Genomic DNA, 16,213 nt, shown 5'->3' on the forward strand with positions numbered 1-16,213 from the left:
TTAGTAGAAGAGATGTGGTACAAAATATATAATATGGTTATGTTGACAAATAAAATGGCTTTCTTGTCCGGAAAGAGGCGTATTAGCAATGGCTACATTTTGGAAAATGTTCAAGGCAACACACTGTACAAATACACCAAGTTTTATGTTTTTATGAAAAGGTGAAGATAATTTTTACACATCACCTGAGCTAAAGATTACAGAAAGATAACAGAAAATGAGGATGTCATGCTTTATCCAAAAAATTGGCATCACTTCATCAAGCATGTCCACGTTTGACCCTATTCAGGACTTTTATGTTGCCATACATAGAAGGTCTTTCTTGGGGTCCATTGTTGGTATTCATTCTAGACTTTTATACTATGTTAAATACATCTTCTGATAAGTTGATGTATTTTTGGTGCCAAATGCGTGACCTCTTTTAAGATTTTAAAATGTTCAAAAATAATAATAATTTAAAAAAAACCCCAATACCTACCACCTGAACCAAATGGCCTGGGGTCCGAAAGACCCCAAAAGTCTTGAATAGGGTTCTGCCAAAAGTCATGTTTTCATGATTTGCTGTTTAATGGTTCACACAGCATCAATAATAACATGAGCACAGGAAGCATAAAGAGGAGTAGTTCTGAAGTATGATATGCTGTGTTTATATTGCCCTAAACCTATTAGCATTAAAACAACAGGCGCAGTTACTGCTCTTTGTCAGTTCAGTGTTGTGGCAGTCCGTTCATGTGCTGACCTCAGACCTGCAGCACAAAACATGAGGCCAGGCAAACTCCATCTCATTGTCATTATGTTGCATGAGACAGAACGACAGCACCAGCAGACCTGGGATCAGTACCCCAGCCTCATAAAGGAATGTATAAAACAATAAAGCAGGATGATATAAAAGTGAGAATAAAGGGATTTTTTTTTTCTCGAGACATCCATAAGTATAAAACATATGCATAAAAATACCACAGCGACTGCAAATTCTTTTAGAAAGTTACCTGAGTGGACTGTAAATACAGAAGCGTCTACCTACATGATGATCTGTGAGCTGCAAGTGCTACAGAGGGAATTAGTAAAATGATAAGATGCCGTTCGCGACCTTAATAGCTGAAGAGGCTGATGTGATTTCCAGTGCAATTTCTATCTAATCACTGGGCTGTTTAATGTGAATATGTGCTCCACAGTGGAGTAGCTCTCGAGGCTCTATTATGCAGCTCTGTTTCGTCTCAGTTGTCTGAAAATAATGAACATGTTTGCTTTAGTATTAGATTACCCTGAGGGGATATCGTCATGCCTCCACCCTACCAGTGGAGTTAGAATTTCAATTAACACTTATTCTGTAATTATTGTGGGGTGGAAACACACCAGAAACAGTGTTCTTGGTGATTTGCCTGTCATATTGGCTGACTCTCGAGGGTGATGCATTTCTAATTGCAGCTATAGAAAGAGAAAGCGTTGGGTGAGCTGGTTGCACAGACGGTGATTTTCTCTTTTTTTTTTACCATCTCATATGCTAATGGAATTAAAGATGGGACTGAAGCTCCACCACAGTGAAATTTCTTGTATCTGTTTCTGAAAACACCAGGTCAGGAGGTTCTCAGAGGCGTACTTCTTCACCGAACACCCCAAAGAGATATCGCTGACATTTCAAGAGGAACTGTAAGTACCAGTCCTCTCAAAGGTTTTTTTTTTTCTCTGGGTTGCAGGAAGAGTGTTATTTAGATTGTTTTTCTGATTCAGAATCAACAGACACGGCCAGATAGCTGCAGAAGTGCGGAGTTCAGACTACCTGACCAAGATGCCTCCTTTACCTGTTGAGTGCCTGGACATTGACGGAGACTGGAACAGCCTGCCCATCATCTTTGAGGACAGATATGTGGAGTCTCCCCAAACAGGTTATACAAAATGTGCATCTTAATTTTGTATTTTTTTTTCACATATCAATGCTGATTGTCTCAAGACTGAATTGTTGTTCTGCTTCGGACTGTCCTTGTCTCTTCAGAGTGGGTAACACATGTGCCAATGCTTGCAAGCACCGATGAGCAAACCAACTCAGATCTCACCATCACTCCTGCCAACAGGATTCTTGAAAGCAGCCAGGGAGTCAGATCACCAGCAATACCCCAGGATTCCTTGGACAGTGATGAATGCATGGACCTGCCCACGTATGTCTCACTCATGGCAGACCAGAGTAAGAACGTCAAAACGACCCAAAACCTCAATCCCACTGAGGACAGTGCTGTATTTTCTCTGGCAGAGGCCGAAAACTTGAAGCAACCAGCGAAGAAGAACGGCCAAGATGAGAAGAGCTGTAGTTCTGGTCAGAAGTACATCGCCGTGAAGCCTTGTGATGTGGATCCATGCAGAGGAGAGACTCCTCAGGATGTCTCCTCAAACCACAATCCCTTCGTTGATTCTGCTCACAGCAGAGAGGAGTCCCCTGCTCGTCATGCAACAGAAATTATCCAGCTTTGTGATGCCGCAAACCACAGCAATGCAGCGGAGAATGAAAACAACGAAGAGGAGTCTGACATTGCCATGCCTTTAAATCACTCCATGGACGATGAGAGTGAGGATGTCCCTCTTAGCAGCCTACCCACTGCCTATATGCATCCAGTTATACCTCCCTTTCCCGGTGAACTCAGAAAAGAGATGACTCATCGTGGAGGCTTGGTTGGCTCCAAGATCATGAAGCGCTCGTCCTCTGTTATCTCTGACTCAGGTATTGAAAGCGAGCCAAGCTCGGTGGCGTGGCCCGTGGAGGTCGCACTGCGAGGTCGGCCTCCCCTGGACTTTTCCAGCGAACGGGAGATCCCACAGCAAATAGTGTGTCACCACCCGGTCCACCGCAGCTCTCTGGAAGGCCTGCAGATGGAGAGCAATGGCAGCCTTCCAAGTGGGGGTATACAGGCCTCACTCACCTCTATCAGTTCCCTGCCCTACGAGGAGGACCAGCAGCAGAGGCAGCTCAGCAAACTCACCAAGTCCGTCTCCGCACCGCAGATAAGTAGCCCGGAAGACGCAGAGGAGGACCACATGCTGCTCGGCCAGGAAACGGAGAGCAGGAGCTTAGTGCGACACCAGGATTCATGTAGGATAAACTGTTCTTCTCTGAACAGCAACCTGGATTCAGAGCAATCTGAATTATCCATAGACACGAGTTCAGCAGCAAATCTTGGCCACGTTCTCAAGGAGAATATTAGCTCTGAAAAGTCAAATTCTCCACAGTACCTGTCAGAGACTTACAGAATCAAGTCGGTGTTAAGTGGTGTGTCTGAAGTGTTGCTCGTACAAGAGTCTGCAGAAAGCCCTCATGTGAGAGAAAACGCTGTTATTGGCAGCCACAGGGAGAATATGAACCATCAAACACACATGAATGGAGTAAGCGCCTCAGTGGAGGATGTGCATCTTGTTGAATCGGAAGCAGCGCCCTGCAGCTGTGGAAACAAACCATGTGTGCATAAAAGTGTGGCAGATCAGGAGAGTATTAGCACTGGAGATGAGTGCCAAAGTTTCCAAAAGAGCAAACTGCTCAGTGTTGAGGAACAGGAATATCTGGATCCCTCGCAGATACCCATAAAACCATCACACCCCGATGACCTCCCCAACAGTTCCACCACCACACAGAGGCCGAGCGACCTCACGGGGCTGACAGCCAGTGATATCGCATCGTCCGCTGAGCTGAATGGGATACCAGCCGGTGAGAAAGAGCCTCTGGACGGCCAGAACAAGCCCTCTAAGATCCCTAACTCTGGGCTGGCCTTCGTGAACAAGAAGATGGTGGAGGTGGTGAACATGTCCGTGTCATGCGCCCCAACCTGTCTGCCATTTTCATCTGTGCTGAGAGACTCCCCCTCCATCAGTGGAATGTCCACTCGCCAGGCTACCTCACCGATCACCCATCAGCCCCTGGGATCCTTTGGCATCATCTCCTCGTCTTCGCTCAGCCCCTTGAACATGGACGACGAGACCAATGAACGGATGCTAAAGTGAGTTTTTGCTTTTGCTGAACTGGGTGTTTAGAAGAGGACAAAGTGTTCCATAGATTTGCTGTAGCTAAAGTCAAATTAGTCTGTGAGAGGTCTCTTTGGAAAAGGTTTGTAGAAATAGAAATGATATTTTCTCCGTTCGTACTACACCTCTGTGACTCAGTGATGCTGACTAACGGCATCCTGCTACGCAACTCAAAAAGATAAACTGATATTGAGCTGCAGCTTTCATTAGCTTTGTAAGTAGCATTAGCTCTCTTGCGGGCAGAATGCCTCTGTACCTGCACATTAAGAGAGTTTGACATTGAGTAAAACAGTGTTTACAGTGTTTTAGGCTAAGGAGCTGTCTATAAGGCTATATGCTGGTTACCCACCGTTCAGGGTGTCGACATACATGTTCACTGTTCTGGGTGATGTCAGAGTGGAAATGGCTGGCCCAAGTTTCTCAAATGTTCTTCTTCCAGAGTCGTACTTTTTTCCAAGTGCAAGGTCAGTTATGTTTAAGTTGTCTGAAACGCAGCATCATGGCGCTTGTCTCCTCAACTATCAATCAAACATGTCCTCTCCAATCAAAGGCTCGGAGACCTTTTTGATGTATAACTGCTTCTCGCCGAACACTGAACTCGAAAAACGCTTTTGACAAGATTTTCAACTTCAATAAGTCGTGGCTTTTTTGATTCGGGGTGAACTTGAAAGCGTGTTGCGAGTGTTCAGGCAAGGGAGAATAATGCCTTTCTGACTTGTATGTCAGTAAATAACATTTCTAAATATTTGGGCTGTCGTCCCAAAGGAAAAATTTGTAGGAGTGAGATTATAATCCACACCAACTGCAGGAAACAAGGCCAAAAACACAAGGCTTTATGGGTATTGGGAGACGGCTGTTGACATCTGGTGCAGTCGCTGGCAGTTACTCATCCTTGGAAAGTCTAGCATAACAAAATGAAGTGAGGGGAAATTTGAAGCGAGCAAGTCAAGACGAGGTGAAATGCCTCCTGAGTGTATTAAATCACATCAAAGAGCGCGCAGACAAATCCATCCTGATTAGTTGGGAGTACAGGAACTGGAATCGGATTTGTTTTGACAAAATCTGTAACCTGGCGGGATGACAGGCTAATGAAACTTCGAGGAGCTTACTTGTAAGTCTTCAACTTTTGTTTAGACGCCTTTGGTTTGCTCGGAAGTGGGAAGAGTGAACTGTTACTAATCAAATACAGAGATGCAGGGTAGGTTTTCTATTAGATTTTGACCCCAAAGGGTGAAAACTGCAAGAAATGCACAGTAAGTGTTATGCTAACTTTCTGGTAGAATGAAATCTTAGATCAGCTTTTTTTTTTTTTTTGCACATTAAAGGAAAATTCTTCATTTTATTGCTAACATACAGAATATAATAGCGCTTTCTTTTTTTTCAAAATGTCATTTCCCTCTCCTCCAGTTTCTACAAAGCCAAGGAGGAGCTGTTAAAAGAGCTGAGCTTCCAGGCCAGCTTGTACAGCGACCTTCCTCTGCTGGCATCAGATCTGCCCTACTTCCCCCCCGAGGAGGACGACGAGGAGTTTGATGATGGCATACACCTCGTGGTGTGTGTCCACGGGCTGGATGGTAAGGCTGCACACATCTAAATGTTCTGCTTCGCTGCAGTCCAATTCCCCCACTAGAGCTATTAAACTGACACATCCTGCACATCCTTGTTTTAGATTCCTATTAGCATTGTGAATGTAATATGAGAATATGTCTTACCATCTGAAAGTGTATAAGTCTGTGAATGCTAATTCCTCACAACACATTCCAGGTAATCTGTTAAATGATTAATAGACACCGTTCATAAAAGCTGAGCTGCAAACTTGTGGGTGTAATGTCCTCCTCTGCTTCCAGGAAACAGCGCGGACCTTCGGCTGGTGAAGACGTTCATCGAGCTGGGTCTGCCGGGATCCAGGCTCGACTTCCTCATGTCTGAGAGGAACCAGGTGTGTCTGATGGCGACGGGAGCAAACGCCGTGTCACGTTGCGCGCTCACGTTCTGCGAAAGCGCTTCGAGGCAATTTGCAGAGCGCTGACGGCCGTGCTTTTCTCTGCCATTTCCCCCCTACAGGCTGACACGTTTGCAGATTTCGACACCATGACAGACAGGCTGCTGGATGAGATCATTCAGCATATCCAGCTGTACAATCTCACCATAGGCAGGATCAGGTCAGTCGCTCAGGTTTAACACGCCGCAGCGTACACATTACTGACAAACCTCCTTCTGATTGATTTTGATTGATTATTTGCGACAGAGAAGAGGCAGCGTTTAGTGTGGTCAGCAGATGGCAGCAGAGACTGCGCATTGATTCTTGTGCTCAGCACGAACGTCTTAACTTATGAGGATCACTGTTACGTGATAATGTATAGACTCCAAATGGGTAAGTGGCACAAAATGGATGAAAAGCTCTTATCATATAGTGCCAATAAGCTTCTGACTTTCACTTGATAGACGGTGCTCTTTTGTGCAGCACTGTGCAGCCTGTTTCCAATCAAATTAAGCTATTCATCTTCCTGCTTAATTGCCCTCAATGTGCCAATTTATTTCTTTGTGAGAGTTTCTACCCAAGTTTCTTAACTCTCTTATTGTGACGTATTCTCTAGAGAACGAGTATCAAAGACAAAAGCAATGGACTGCCACAACAGCATCTGGTTCTTTCCACATTACCTCTATATTTAGTTTGGTGGGAGACAGATGAGAAGGAGCAGGCGTGCCGATGAGGGATTTTGGGTAGAGCTGCAGCAGTACAGTAATTAAACTAAGTGACAGACATAGCCTGATGAGTCTAATATTTCCCACTGCCGCGAAGATGCTATTAATTCACATGGCATGTCCTCTATATTAGCAACATTAAGTTGTCTTTGCCTTTGATAATGTTTAAACATTTAACAAGTTAATGAATTTTCTCTAATTACCAAACGTTGCAGCACGAATCTCTAAAATAGCTGCAACCAGTTCCTGCTTCCAGAGGAGTCTATGATAAGCGGCTGCACAGTGTCGTAGGTCAGCAGCGTTGGAGGCACTGTGTGTGTGTTTTTTTTTTCTTCTCCCAGCCGCCCACTCAAGCTGCAAGTTTCTCTCTCTGAAAGTTGTTTGTCTTCGGCCAACAGCTTCATCGGCCACTCTCTGGGGAACATCATCATCCGCTCGGTGCTGACGAGGCCTCGCTTCCGCTGCTATTTGCCCAAACTGCACACTTTCCTCTCGCTGTCAGGACCACACTTGGGAACGCTGTACAACAACAGCGCGCTGGTCAGCACAGGTGAGGCCACCGCTCAGGTCCGGGAAGAAGGCACGCCGCAGATGTGCTGCATTTCAGCATATTGCATTTCTCAGCAGCATTTAGTCTTTTATCTAAGAATATCATCCTGCTCTGCTGCTGGCTGCGGAGGACTGACTGCATGTTTGTTTGTGTGTGTGTTGCTCAGGTCTTTGGTTAATGCAGAAGCTGAAGAAATCGGGATCCTTGCTGCAGCTCACCTTCAGAGATCATGTAGATCCACGGAAAACATTCCTCTATCTCCTGAGTCAGAAACCAGGTACGGGATGAAAGCAGCCAAATGTGAAACAGAGGCAGTATATTGACTGCCTCACTTTACAGACTATTACTTGAAAGACAGTCTGTTCAAATATTCATGAAAATGTTGTCATCTTGTCTTTTTTTGTCAAATTTCTGTATGTGTCAGCTCGCTAACACTCAAACCCCTGCCAGCGAGCTGTGAGAGGCCTGTGAGAGGCCTCCCCACTGTGTGAGTGGAACAAAGCAGTCGTTTGTCACACAGGCTTGAAGAAGATAAGCCTGAAAACGTTTTTTTTTCCTTTTTTTCTTCCCCTTCTAGAGCTGTGGCAGGCTGACAAAATGATCCAAACCCTGTCATTGGAAACCCACCAATGCACTCTCTTAAAAGCACACACAGGAGACTGGAGAATAAAAAACACAGCTTTATCGTATCAAGCCTGTCATTGTACTTTGTGATTGTACTTTGCATTTTACAACTGATTCACTCCTCTTCCTCTGTCGTGCCCTCTCTGCCTCTCTCTCTGCAGCCTCTCTCACTCGTTTGTTTTGTGTCATTTCAGGGCTCCAGTTCTTCAAGAACGTGGTGTTGGTGGCGTCTCCACAGGACCGTTATGTTCCGTTCCACTCTGCCAGAATAGAGATGTGCAAAACTGCTCTCAAAGACAGAACCACAGGTCAGTACACACATTCATGCTTTCATGGGTTCTTCTGTCGGGTATTTGTGTGTAACGTTCTGGTTTTTCCTGCCTCAGTACCTTCAGTGTGTAGCTACTGAGCACTAATCCTGAACTCGGCTGATCAGTTAAAGTGCAAGTGTGTAATTTATGAAAGAAGGAACCATGTGTTCTTTGTATTGGTGGTAGAATTCATCCTGGACCAGCTCAACACACTCGGGGGTTTAGTTTTATAACTGACTTGATCTGATAGAACCAGCAGCTCATGGCGGCACACTTAAGATACATACTGATGTGTAACTGACACCTTGACACCTTCTGCGGCAGGTTGTTAGCTCAAATTTTACACTACATGTTAACATTTAACACATTCTGTATATTCTGCCACATTTGGCCACAGTGGCTTCAACAAAAAAACATTTCAGACAGGACACTTTGTCAGATTTAACCATTTATTTGGGATCACATACATTGAGTTTCGTGATGCTCTGGAACGATCTGCGCAAGCATGACACAGATAATCCCTGAGATCACAAACCCCCGCAGAGCCATGAATTTACAATTTACAATTTTTCAAATACGGTATGAACACGAGAACAGGAGACCGACTATATAGTCTCCACTTGCAGAATCTACATTACATAGTTCAAGGTACAATAATGAACCATCTGCGACACCTGGGTTATATGAGATTGAACTGTTTTTAAAAGGTGGTGGTTGAGGAGGAGGAGATTTGTGGATCTGCAGACGGCTGGAGTAGCAGCGATGTGGTGAGCATGAAGCGGGCAGAATGAATGAACGCTGCCTCAGTTATAAAGCAGCTAAGTGGGTGGACTGGACTTTAGCGATGATGATTGGACAGGAGGGGCCATGTGACCGCCTGACTCCGTGCCTGTCTGAACTAACGCTCTATACAGGTTAATTTGGGGATATAGCTGAACAATGCGTAACAATAAAATGATTTATTTTAGTCAACGTTGATGATCTTTTATTCATTTTAGTGACACATGTGTGTAGATTCCCAGACATCCCAGGTCATCGCAGGAGCTTCAGTAGAAATCAACTGGACTTCTCTTGTAGATTCCTAAAGAGGTTTCACGTCTCGTCCCAGTGACTTCTTCACTTCTAACTGACTAAAGGGGAGAATTTACAGTCGCTCCAGCTCACATGGCCATTAGCCATTAGAGGTGAAATGTCTTCAAGAAGCAACAAGAGAAATCTTTCTACTGCTATTGATTTCTGCTGAAGCTCCTGGGATTCATTTCAGGGACCTTCTTAATACATCAAAAATCAGAATCAGAATCCATTTTAGTGTCTTTGTTCATTGTTTAATGAAATTGCACATGACCGCCTAATTGATCTTTTTTTTTTTTTTATGTTATAATGAAAAACACACAAATAAATAATTAATGACAGGAAGAGTCTCAGCGTAATAAATACAGAAAGCAGGTCAAAAGTAAAGTAAACCAACATCAATAAGATTCAATAAATTAGCAAAAATAATGTTGAACTGAAGGTGTTGTAAGCATCAGGTACCTGGAGGCACATGGAAGACCACCATGGTACCGTGCTCGCGTCGGGGTCGAGGTTCCTGATGGCTGGCCAGGATTAGGCGTCCCTGGATGGGGGACTTGACACTGAGCACTGCAGGCACCCTCATGTCAAGTCCGTCAGCCCTCAGAGCAGGCTGAGGAGGGGAGGACTGTGGATGTGGGCATCTTGAGAGACCCACATGGAAGCGAACATGGAACGAGCACAAAGGAATTCAGTCACCAAAGAGTAGTTATGTATCAGTCAGGGAGAGCGCACACTTTGAGCTGCTTATGAACCGAACTCTGCATTTGTTTATGTGTTTTGATGGTGGTTTGCATCCAATACATGTAAGTGGTCATTCTGCGGAGCAATTTTCTTGTTGTTACCGATCAGGTGTCCCATCATCCTGTGTGGTATTTTATTACCCAGGCCAAGGTTCAATTTTAATTATGTGGTTTTTTTCAATTTTAAAAGGATGTTTGTACAATTTTGTAGCAACAATGATTGAAAAACTTGTAATTATAAACACATGTATGTAATCGTAATGACCAATTTTCACCATTTACTCTTAAAAGCTGCATCATCTCATGCATGTAGTGGGACTCATCGCATCTTTCCTCCTTTTTTGCCCTGAAGGGCCCGTGTACACCGAGATGATCAACAACCTCCTGCAGCCACTCGTGGAGGCTAAAGAGTGCCGGCTGATCCGCCAGAATGTGTTCCACGCTCTGCCCAACACAGCCAACACGCTGATTGGCCGCGCCGCCCACATCGCTGTCTTGGACTCAGAACTTTTCCTGGAGAAGTTCTTCCTGGTGGCGGGGCTCAACTACTTCAAATAACGGTGCTAGTGCTGCAGACGTACGGGACAGATGCTGTCGGTGGTTGGCAGAGTTGGATTACGAGGACGTGGTCCTCACCTTCACCCTGTACAGTACATGTAATGTATATAATCCCTGGTATCCAAGTGGCCAGAACCGCATATCTCATTTGTTAGGATTGTAAGCAGCTGTTATTTAAGGATCAGTGTGTTGTGACTGTTTAAACTGCTCACTCAGAAGTCTGAGTTTGACATGCAGCCATGCAAAACAAAACATCTGACATCGATGACAGGACTGATTGTAGATGTTTTGTTGGCCTTATGAATAACCTCTCAGCCAGAACACTAACAGATGCTAATTGTGGTCTAAAGCATTTACCTGCTTTTCCCTTTAGAGTTGGTTTAGAGCCTTCAGTGCGAGTCGTTGATTGAATTCTTCTTTAAGGGTTACGCCGATGATAGTCTTACACTATCCTGGAACCAAGGCAATAGATGCACGGCATTTATCCCCTTGATTGTACATGAAGTATTTTGTTAAATGTTCCTTTATACAGAAATTTATTATATTGTTTAAAATTATTTATTTTTATCCGCTTCTGTGTCCACACTGTAAGTAGTCCATTGAAATGTGATCCTTGTTGCCATCATGAAATCCGTCAAACGAAAAGCAAAGTGTTGTCCAATGCAGGCAGAAGTGTCCCATGTAGCCTCCAGTTCAGTATAGTCTGCTTGTTTTATACAATTAGTAATGCTCAACTGTACATCAATAAGAATGGCTCTACCAGCTTTCACTTTTTGATTATTTGCACTGACTAATTGACACAATGAGCGACTAAATTTTGGAAAGTTTGCTGAACCCCGCCCGTCTTAGCTGCACACCCGTCCAGCTTTGCAGCCTCAACATGTGCAGTTTACAATAATAACAGTAATAATTTGTGAGACAGCACAAGACAAGAGAGCAGACTTTTTATTGCTCTCGGTTTTGTTGTCAACTGTTGAGAGATTTTTTTCCAAGGTGTAGCTAGCTCGTTAAGCTAATGCAACCTGCACGACTTGGTTGAAAACGTCGTCTCTGGCTTCACTAAATTATATAAGAAAAGTATTTTATTTTAACGTAACCCTGCTTGACTACTTGGCTTCTGATTGCATATTTTCAAGCAGTACTAACACTTAATTTTTATTCAGGAAAAATGTAATGCTATCTTGGGGATACGTTGATAGAGTGTGGCCAGTAAGAAGCAGAGCAGAACTAACACCAACTTCATCTCAAAAGCCAACACACAATTGCTAAAGACTGCAGTTGCTTGAATGTCGACAAGAGGCTGTCTCCAAAAGTGAGGAAGTCCCCACGGACCCCCTCATTAAAATGTTCTTTTTTTTTTCATAGCTAAAATAGAAGCGTTTACAGCCTGGTACAAAGAGCGGTTTATCTGTGTTGCTAATTTCCCTGTCTTGACAGTTACACCTGTTTAAATTGTATTAGGACATAAAATAAGAAGTCGGCCATAATTAGGCGTGTGGCTGCCTCGAATAATAGTTGGCAGTCCGTGGCCGACTTCAGCTAAACTCACGTCTCTGCTCATTTTGGAATTATTAAATTGGATTATATTTAATGTCATTGTACACATGATAAAACGAACTTCGAGAGCGCTTCCTTTAAGGTGCGCTACATTCAAAACATACTCTCTTATATTAAAATCAAGTATGAAAAGTAATGGTTTTAAAAAGTAAGTAAACACTGCACTGTTTGAATAATTAAATATTGGTGGTTGGAATAAGGGGGGGAAGGTGAGGGAGGAGTCAGTCACTGCCAAAACGGTCACTGATTTAAGCCCCTAGAAAAACATCTCAGCGTTTTTAAAGTTGCACATTTAGAAGTATTACGACCGGCTCTGAGGCCGCAACAAAGGAGGAAGCACACAGGTGGATTCAACATAAGGCTATTTATTGAAACAAAGTAGAATCGTGAGGTGTGATTGTGAGCGTCAGTGGTGTGCGAGGGTGTATGAGTGCAGTGATTGATGTGTGGTGTATGTTGTCAGCATGAAACAAACAAAAAGAGACAAACACAGGAGCATGGCTGGTAAAGGAGAAGAGAGCGATCTGGCACAGCAGGCCGGCTTATATAGTCAGTGAGATTGGCCAGGTGCACCAGGTTAGCAGATTGGAGGCTCCGCCCAGCCAGAAACCTGCAAGACGAGAGTGAGAGAAGACAGAGGCTCTGGGGCAGAAGCTTTTCCATGAAATCATCCCCTCATGCCTCATAGTGGCCTGGATGTAACTCTCCTCTGTTGCTTCCTCTTAATGCATAGACACATAGATATATAATTCCTGCCTTTCTGTAACCTCCTTAAACACTGTCAAACTACTCTGTGCTTCACAATGTTGTTCAAAAGCTTAAATGGCTTGTCATACCTTGTTATGGATGCTAAGCTGTGATTGGACACTGCTATTCATGGGCGGGGCTTAGCAAATGCAGTTTTTTTTGTGTGATGGACAGTATTGAAGCAAACTTACTGAACTATGACAACAACCATAAGCCACTTCAGATATGAGTTATTTTCATGTTGCTCCTTGAGCTGTGCAGCATGCAGGCAGCAAACTGTCTTATAATCAAGACTGGCTATTACTTGCTTATAATGTGAAAGAAAAAAACACTGACTATACACTGCAATCACCTTTATTATGAGCCATTTTAAAGCTGTAGATGCAAATTCTCCTTGTGTTTTAAATGGTGTAAATCAGGGTGTCATCACTTTTTGTTTTTGTAGAAAACTGCTTGATATGATGTAACACAGACCCACTGCCAAGATTCTCCCTCACACACCGTCTATCTAATCAACGTGATGCATGATGATAGCGGGGAAGCACTGTCGTAGCAGTCTGATGTGTTCGTCAGCTTGTACAATGCCGTGTTTTTCTCATCAGCTAAACAAGGAGTATTTTTGAATTTTTTCTTCCTCTGCTGTCACACGCCAAGTGTTGTTTTCCAGCATGGCGGTGGGGACTGTTTCCTCACCGCTGAGCTGTCCATCAGGTGATGTTTACATACTTTGACATTAGAGAACTGTTATCGTCTCATATCCAGCGGAGGTCGTGCATCTGCTGCATATGTAGTTATGTACATACAGAGAGCTATATTTTAACCTTTGCACTGGTTTGATGGCAAGTGCACTTTATTGACAACCTTGAATCAACCTCCACTAGCTTTACAAAATACAAACAGCTATTTTTTTCGTGTGTGTGTTAAAACATGCACTGCTTTTTCTTTTTTCTTTTTTTTTTTTTAAGATGTGAAGGTCGCGTCCTGCGCTCATTGTAGAAACTAACCTCGGCTGTCCGTCTTGGCCATTCAAGCATTGTATCGTCTTCAAAGCGCGCTGTCTCGGAGAACAACCGATGACATCGCAAAGTGCTCTTTTTCCGTGCGGAAGCTGCTGCACGGTAAGCAGAGTGTCACCGTGATTGACTCTAATCAAATGGGCTCCTTTAGGACGCGGGGAAAGTTCTCAAAAAGCCACTAAGCAAAGCTGTGTAAGCAATCTGTAGGAGCTGCCATGCATCATGCATCATTTCCCAGCCTGCAAACCCCCCAAACACACACACACACACACACACACACACACGTCCTGTATATGGATGAGGCTTTCGCTTGTTTGCTGTTCCTTTGTGTGTGTTTAGGGTTTGTTTACCCAAAGGGGTCAGCGGGACTCAATGGAGGGAGAAAATGTTTGAGAGGTGTTGAGATCGACCCCTTCAAGGGCAAATATGAAACTGTTTGATGAGACGGATGGCTGCCCTGTAAACGGTTTCGCTGGAAGTTGCAGAAGTGAATCAGAAAAAATAAACAAAAAATTCTATGTACATCACCCCAAACTCTGTTCTTGTAGAGAAAAAAAATGTTTTATGTGACTAAACATGTCTCTGAGAGTGTTAACTGTACATTTATGCTGCTGTCTTAACTACGAGTGAATTCAGAGGTGATCCATAAACTCAATAGATCCTTGCAAGTGCTGTCAACCTTCAAAACTAGCTGACTTGAACCTTTTTTGTATTTGATTGCCCTTTACCGAGAGTCTTTTTTTTTCGTGTGTAGCACCTGTGCGTGCGTATGTTTGGTGTTTGATATGAAAGGAGATGTGTTATCATGGCCAGCTCATCGTCGGGTCGCCCTTCATGTGTTTGAACTGAATGTAAAAAAAAAAAAAAAAAAAAGTTTGACGTCACTGTGAGGATTATGTATTTATTTCATTCTGCTGTTCTTTTTGCTGATTGTACAACATGTAAAGTACAGTAAATACAACTTCATCCGTGCCAATACTACTCTAATATTTTTCTATGTTGCTGACTGTACTGTATGTATTCCTCAGTAGCTTGTGTTCTATGTAAAAATATAAATACAAATATATAAATATATATATATATACATAGCATAGTATTATTATAACAGATATGATGTTAGAATAAAAAAATATTCCTTTTGCATACGTCTGTCTTGTGTATCTTGCTTTTAGTGCATGTTTACCAGTAAATTTATTTTTTTTAACCTTTTTTTTTTCATCCAACACAAATTAACAATTTTTTGTCTCAAACAATAGAAAAATATTTAAAAATGTGACATTTCGTCCTGTAACTTAAGGGATTGTAGAACGAGACCAACACTCTGTTGGGTGCATATCAGCATACCAAAGTTTGAGTTTTTGGGATTATTTTTTTTTATTTTTCTAAATGAAACGGCCACTCTATGGAGATCAGATTCCTGTTTGTCCTGTGGGACTCCGTCGCTGTTAAAATATGACACCTGCAATGGTTTTTGGTGCTTTCACGTTTAAATGTACGGGGGATGTTTACAGTCTTGTATTGCACTAACTGCTGCAGCATTTACAGCCGCTTAAATACAATCAACATTATTTATGACTAGAGACTGCAAATATAAACCTTTTGGCACCTGTGTGGCAACAGGAATTCAGGAAGCAAATGCGGCGATACAGATTAGTGGCTAATTAAAGGAACATCTTGCAACCATTGGCCCCTACAGCGATGGGATCTGGTGGCTCTGTTATGCTGTGGGGAGCATTTAGCTGCCGTGGTTTGGGTCCACGTGACCCCCTTGGAGGAAATATGTGAGAGGAAAGAGTCACTGCCAGTCAACAGAATACTTGTGCTTTGTATAATTTTATCATCTTGTGATGAAATAATTTTATTGTGATGTGAGTGGAAGCTTCCAGGATGAGAACTCTGCATCCACAGGGCATGAGGGTTCACTGAATGGTTTGATGAGGCTTAAAATGATGCAAATCATTTGCTGTGGCCACGATTGAACACCTAATGGAGGTTTTGGACCAATGCGATAGGAAGCGCTCTCCACCACCATCATTTAGACACCAAATGAATGAATATCTTTTGGAAGAATTGTATTGATCCCTATGAATATTTTTCCCACCGGTTCCAGGAAAACCCTTTGCAGAATCAGTGCTAAGGTGCACTGAAGCTATTCCAGTGGCACGTGGTGGTAAGTTTACAGTCCTCTTCAAGTCCATAGAAACAGTTTCACAGCTCTAAACAGCATGTTTTTTTCAGGGCTGCATGGTGCCTCGGCGGTGAGTACCGTCGCCTTGCAGCGACAAGATCCCCAGTTCGAGTCCCGATTAGGACGCCTGGGATCTT

At 43.3% G+C, this 16,213-nt stretch overlaps 1 protein-coding gene across 1 annotated transcript in view; it reads left to right on the top strand.

Annotated features, from left to right (window-relative positions):
* The window catches only part of fam135b (family with sequence similarity 135 member B), a 50,688-nt gene extending 40,120 nt beyond the window's left edge, over nucleotides 1-10,568 (top strand). Inside the window, exons 10-19 of the mRNA XM_008295796.1 lie at nucleotides 1,577-1,650; nucleotides 1,732-1,886; nucleotides 1,994-3,980; nucleotides 5,413-5,579; nucleotides 5,853-5,944; nucleotides 6,070-6,167; nucleotides 7,110-7,261; nucleotides 7,428-7,538; nucleotides 8,080-8,193; nucleotides 10,363-10,568. Of these exons, the coding sequence (XP_008294018.1) occupies nucleotides 1,577-1,650; nucleotides 1,732-1,886; nucleotides 1,994-3,980; nucleotides 5,413-5,579; nucleotides 5,853-5,944; nucleotides 6,070-6,167; nucleotides 7,110-7,261; nucleotides 7,428-7,538; nucleotides 8,080-8,193; nucleotides 10,363-10,568 (3,156 nt within the window). The remainder of the gene's footprint in view (nucleotides 1-1,576; nucleotides 1,651-1,731; nucleotides 1,887-1,993; nucleotides 3,981-5,412; nucleotides 5,580-5,852; nucleotides 5,945-6,069; nucleotides 6,168-7,109; nucleotides 7,262-7,427; nucleotides 7,539-8,079; nucleotides 8,194-10,362) is intronic.
* Nucleotides 10,569-16,213: the final 5,645 nt, after the last annotated feature.

Source organism: Stegastes partitus, unplaced genomic scaffold (genome assembly GCF_000690725.1).
Source record: "Stegastes partitus isolate 25-593 unplaced genomic scaffold, Stegastes_partitus-1.0.2 Scaffold1077, whole genome shotgun sequence".
In the NCBI taxonomy this organism is placed as follows: domain Eukaryota; kingdom Metazoa; phylum Chordata; class Actinopteri; family Pomacentridae; genus Stegastes; species Stegastes partitus.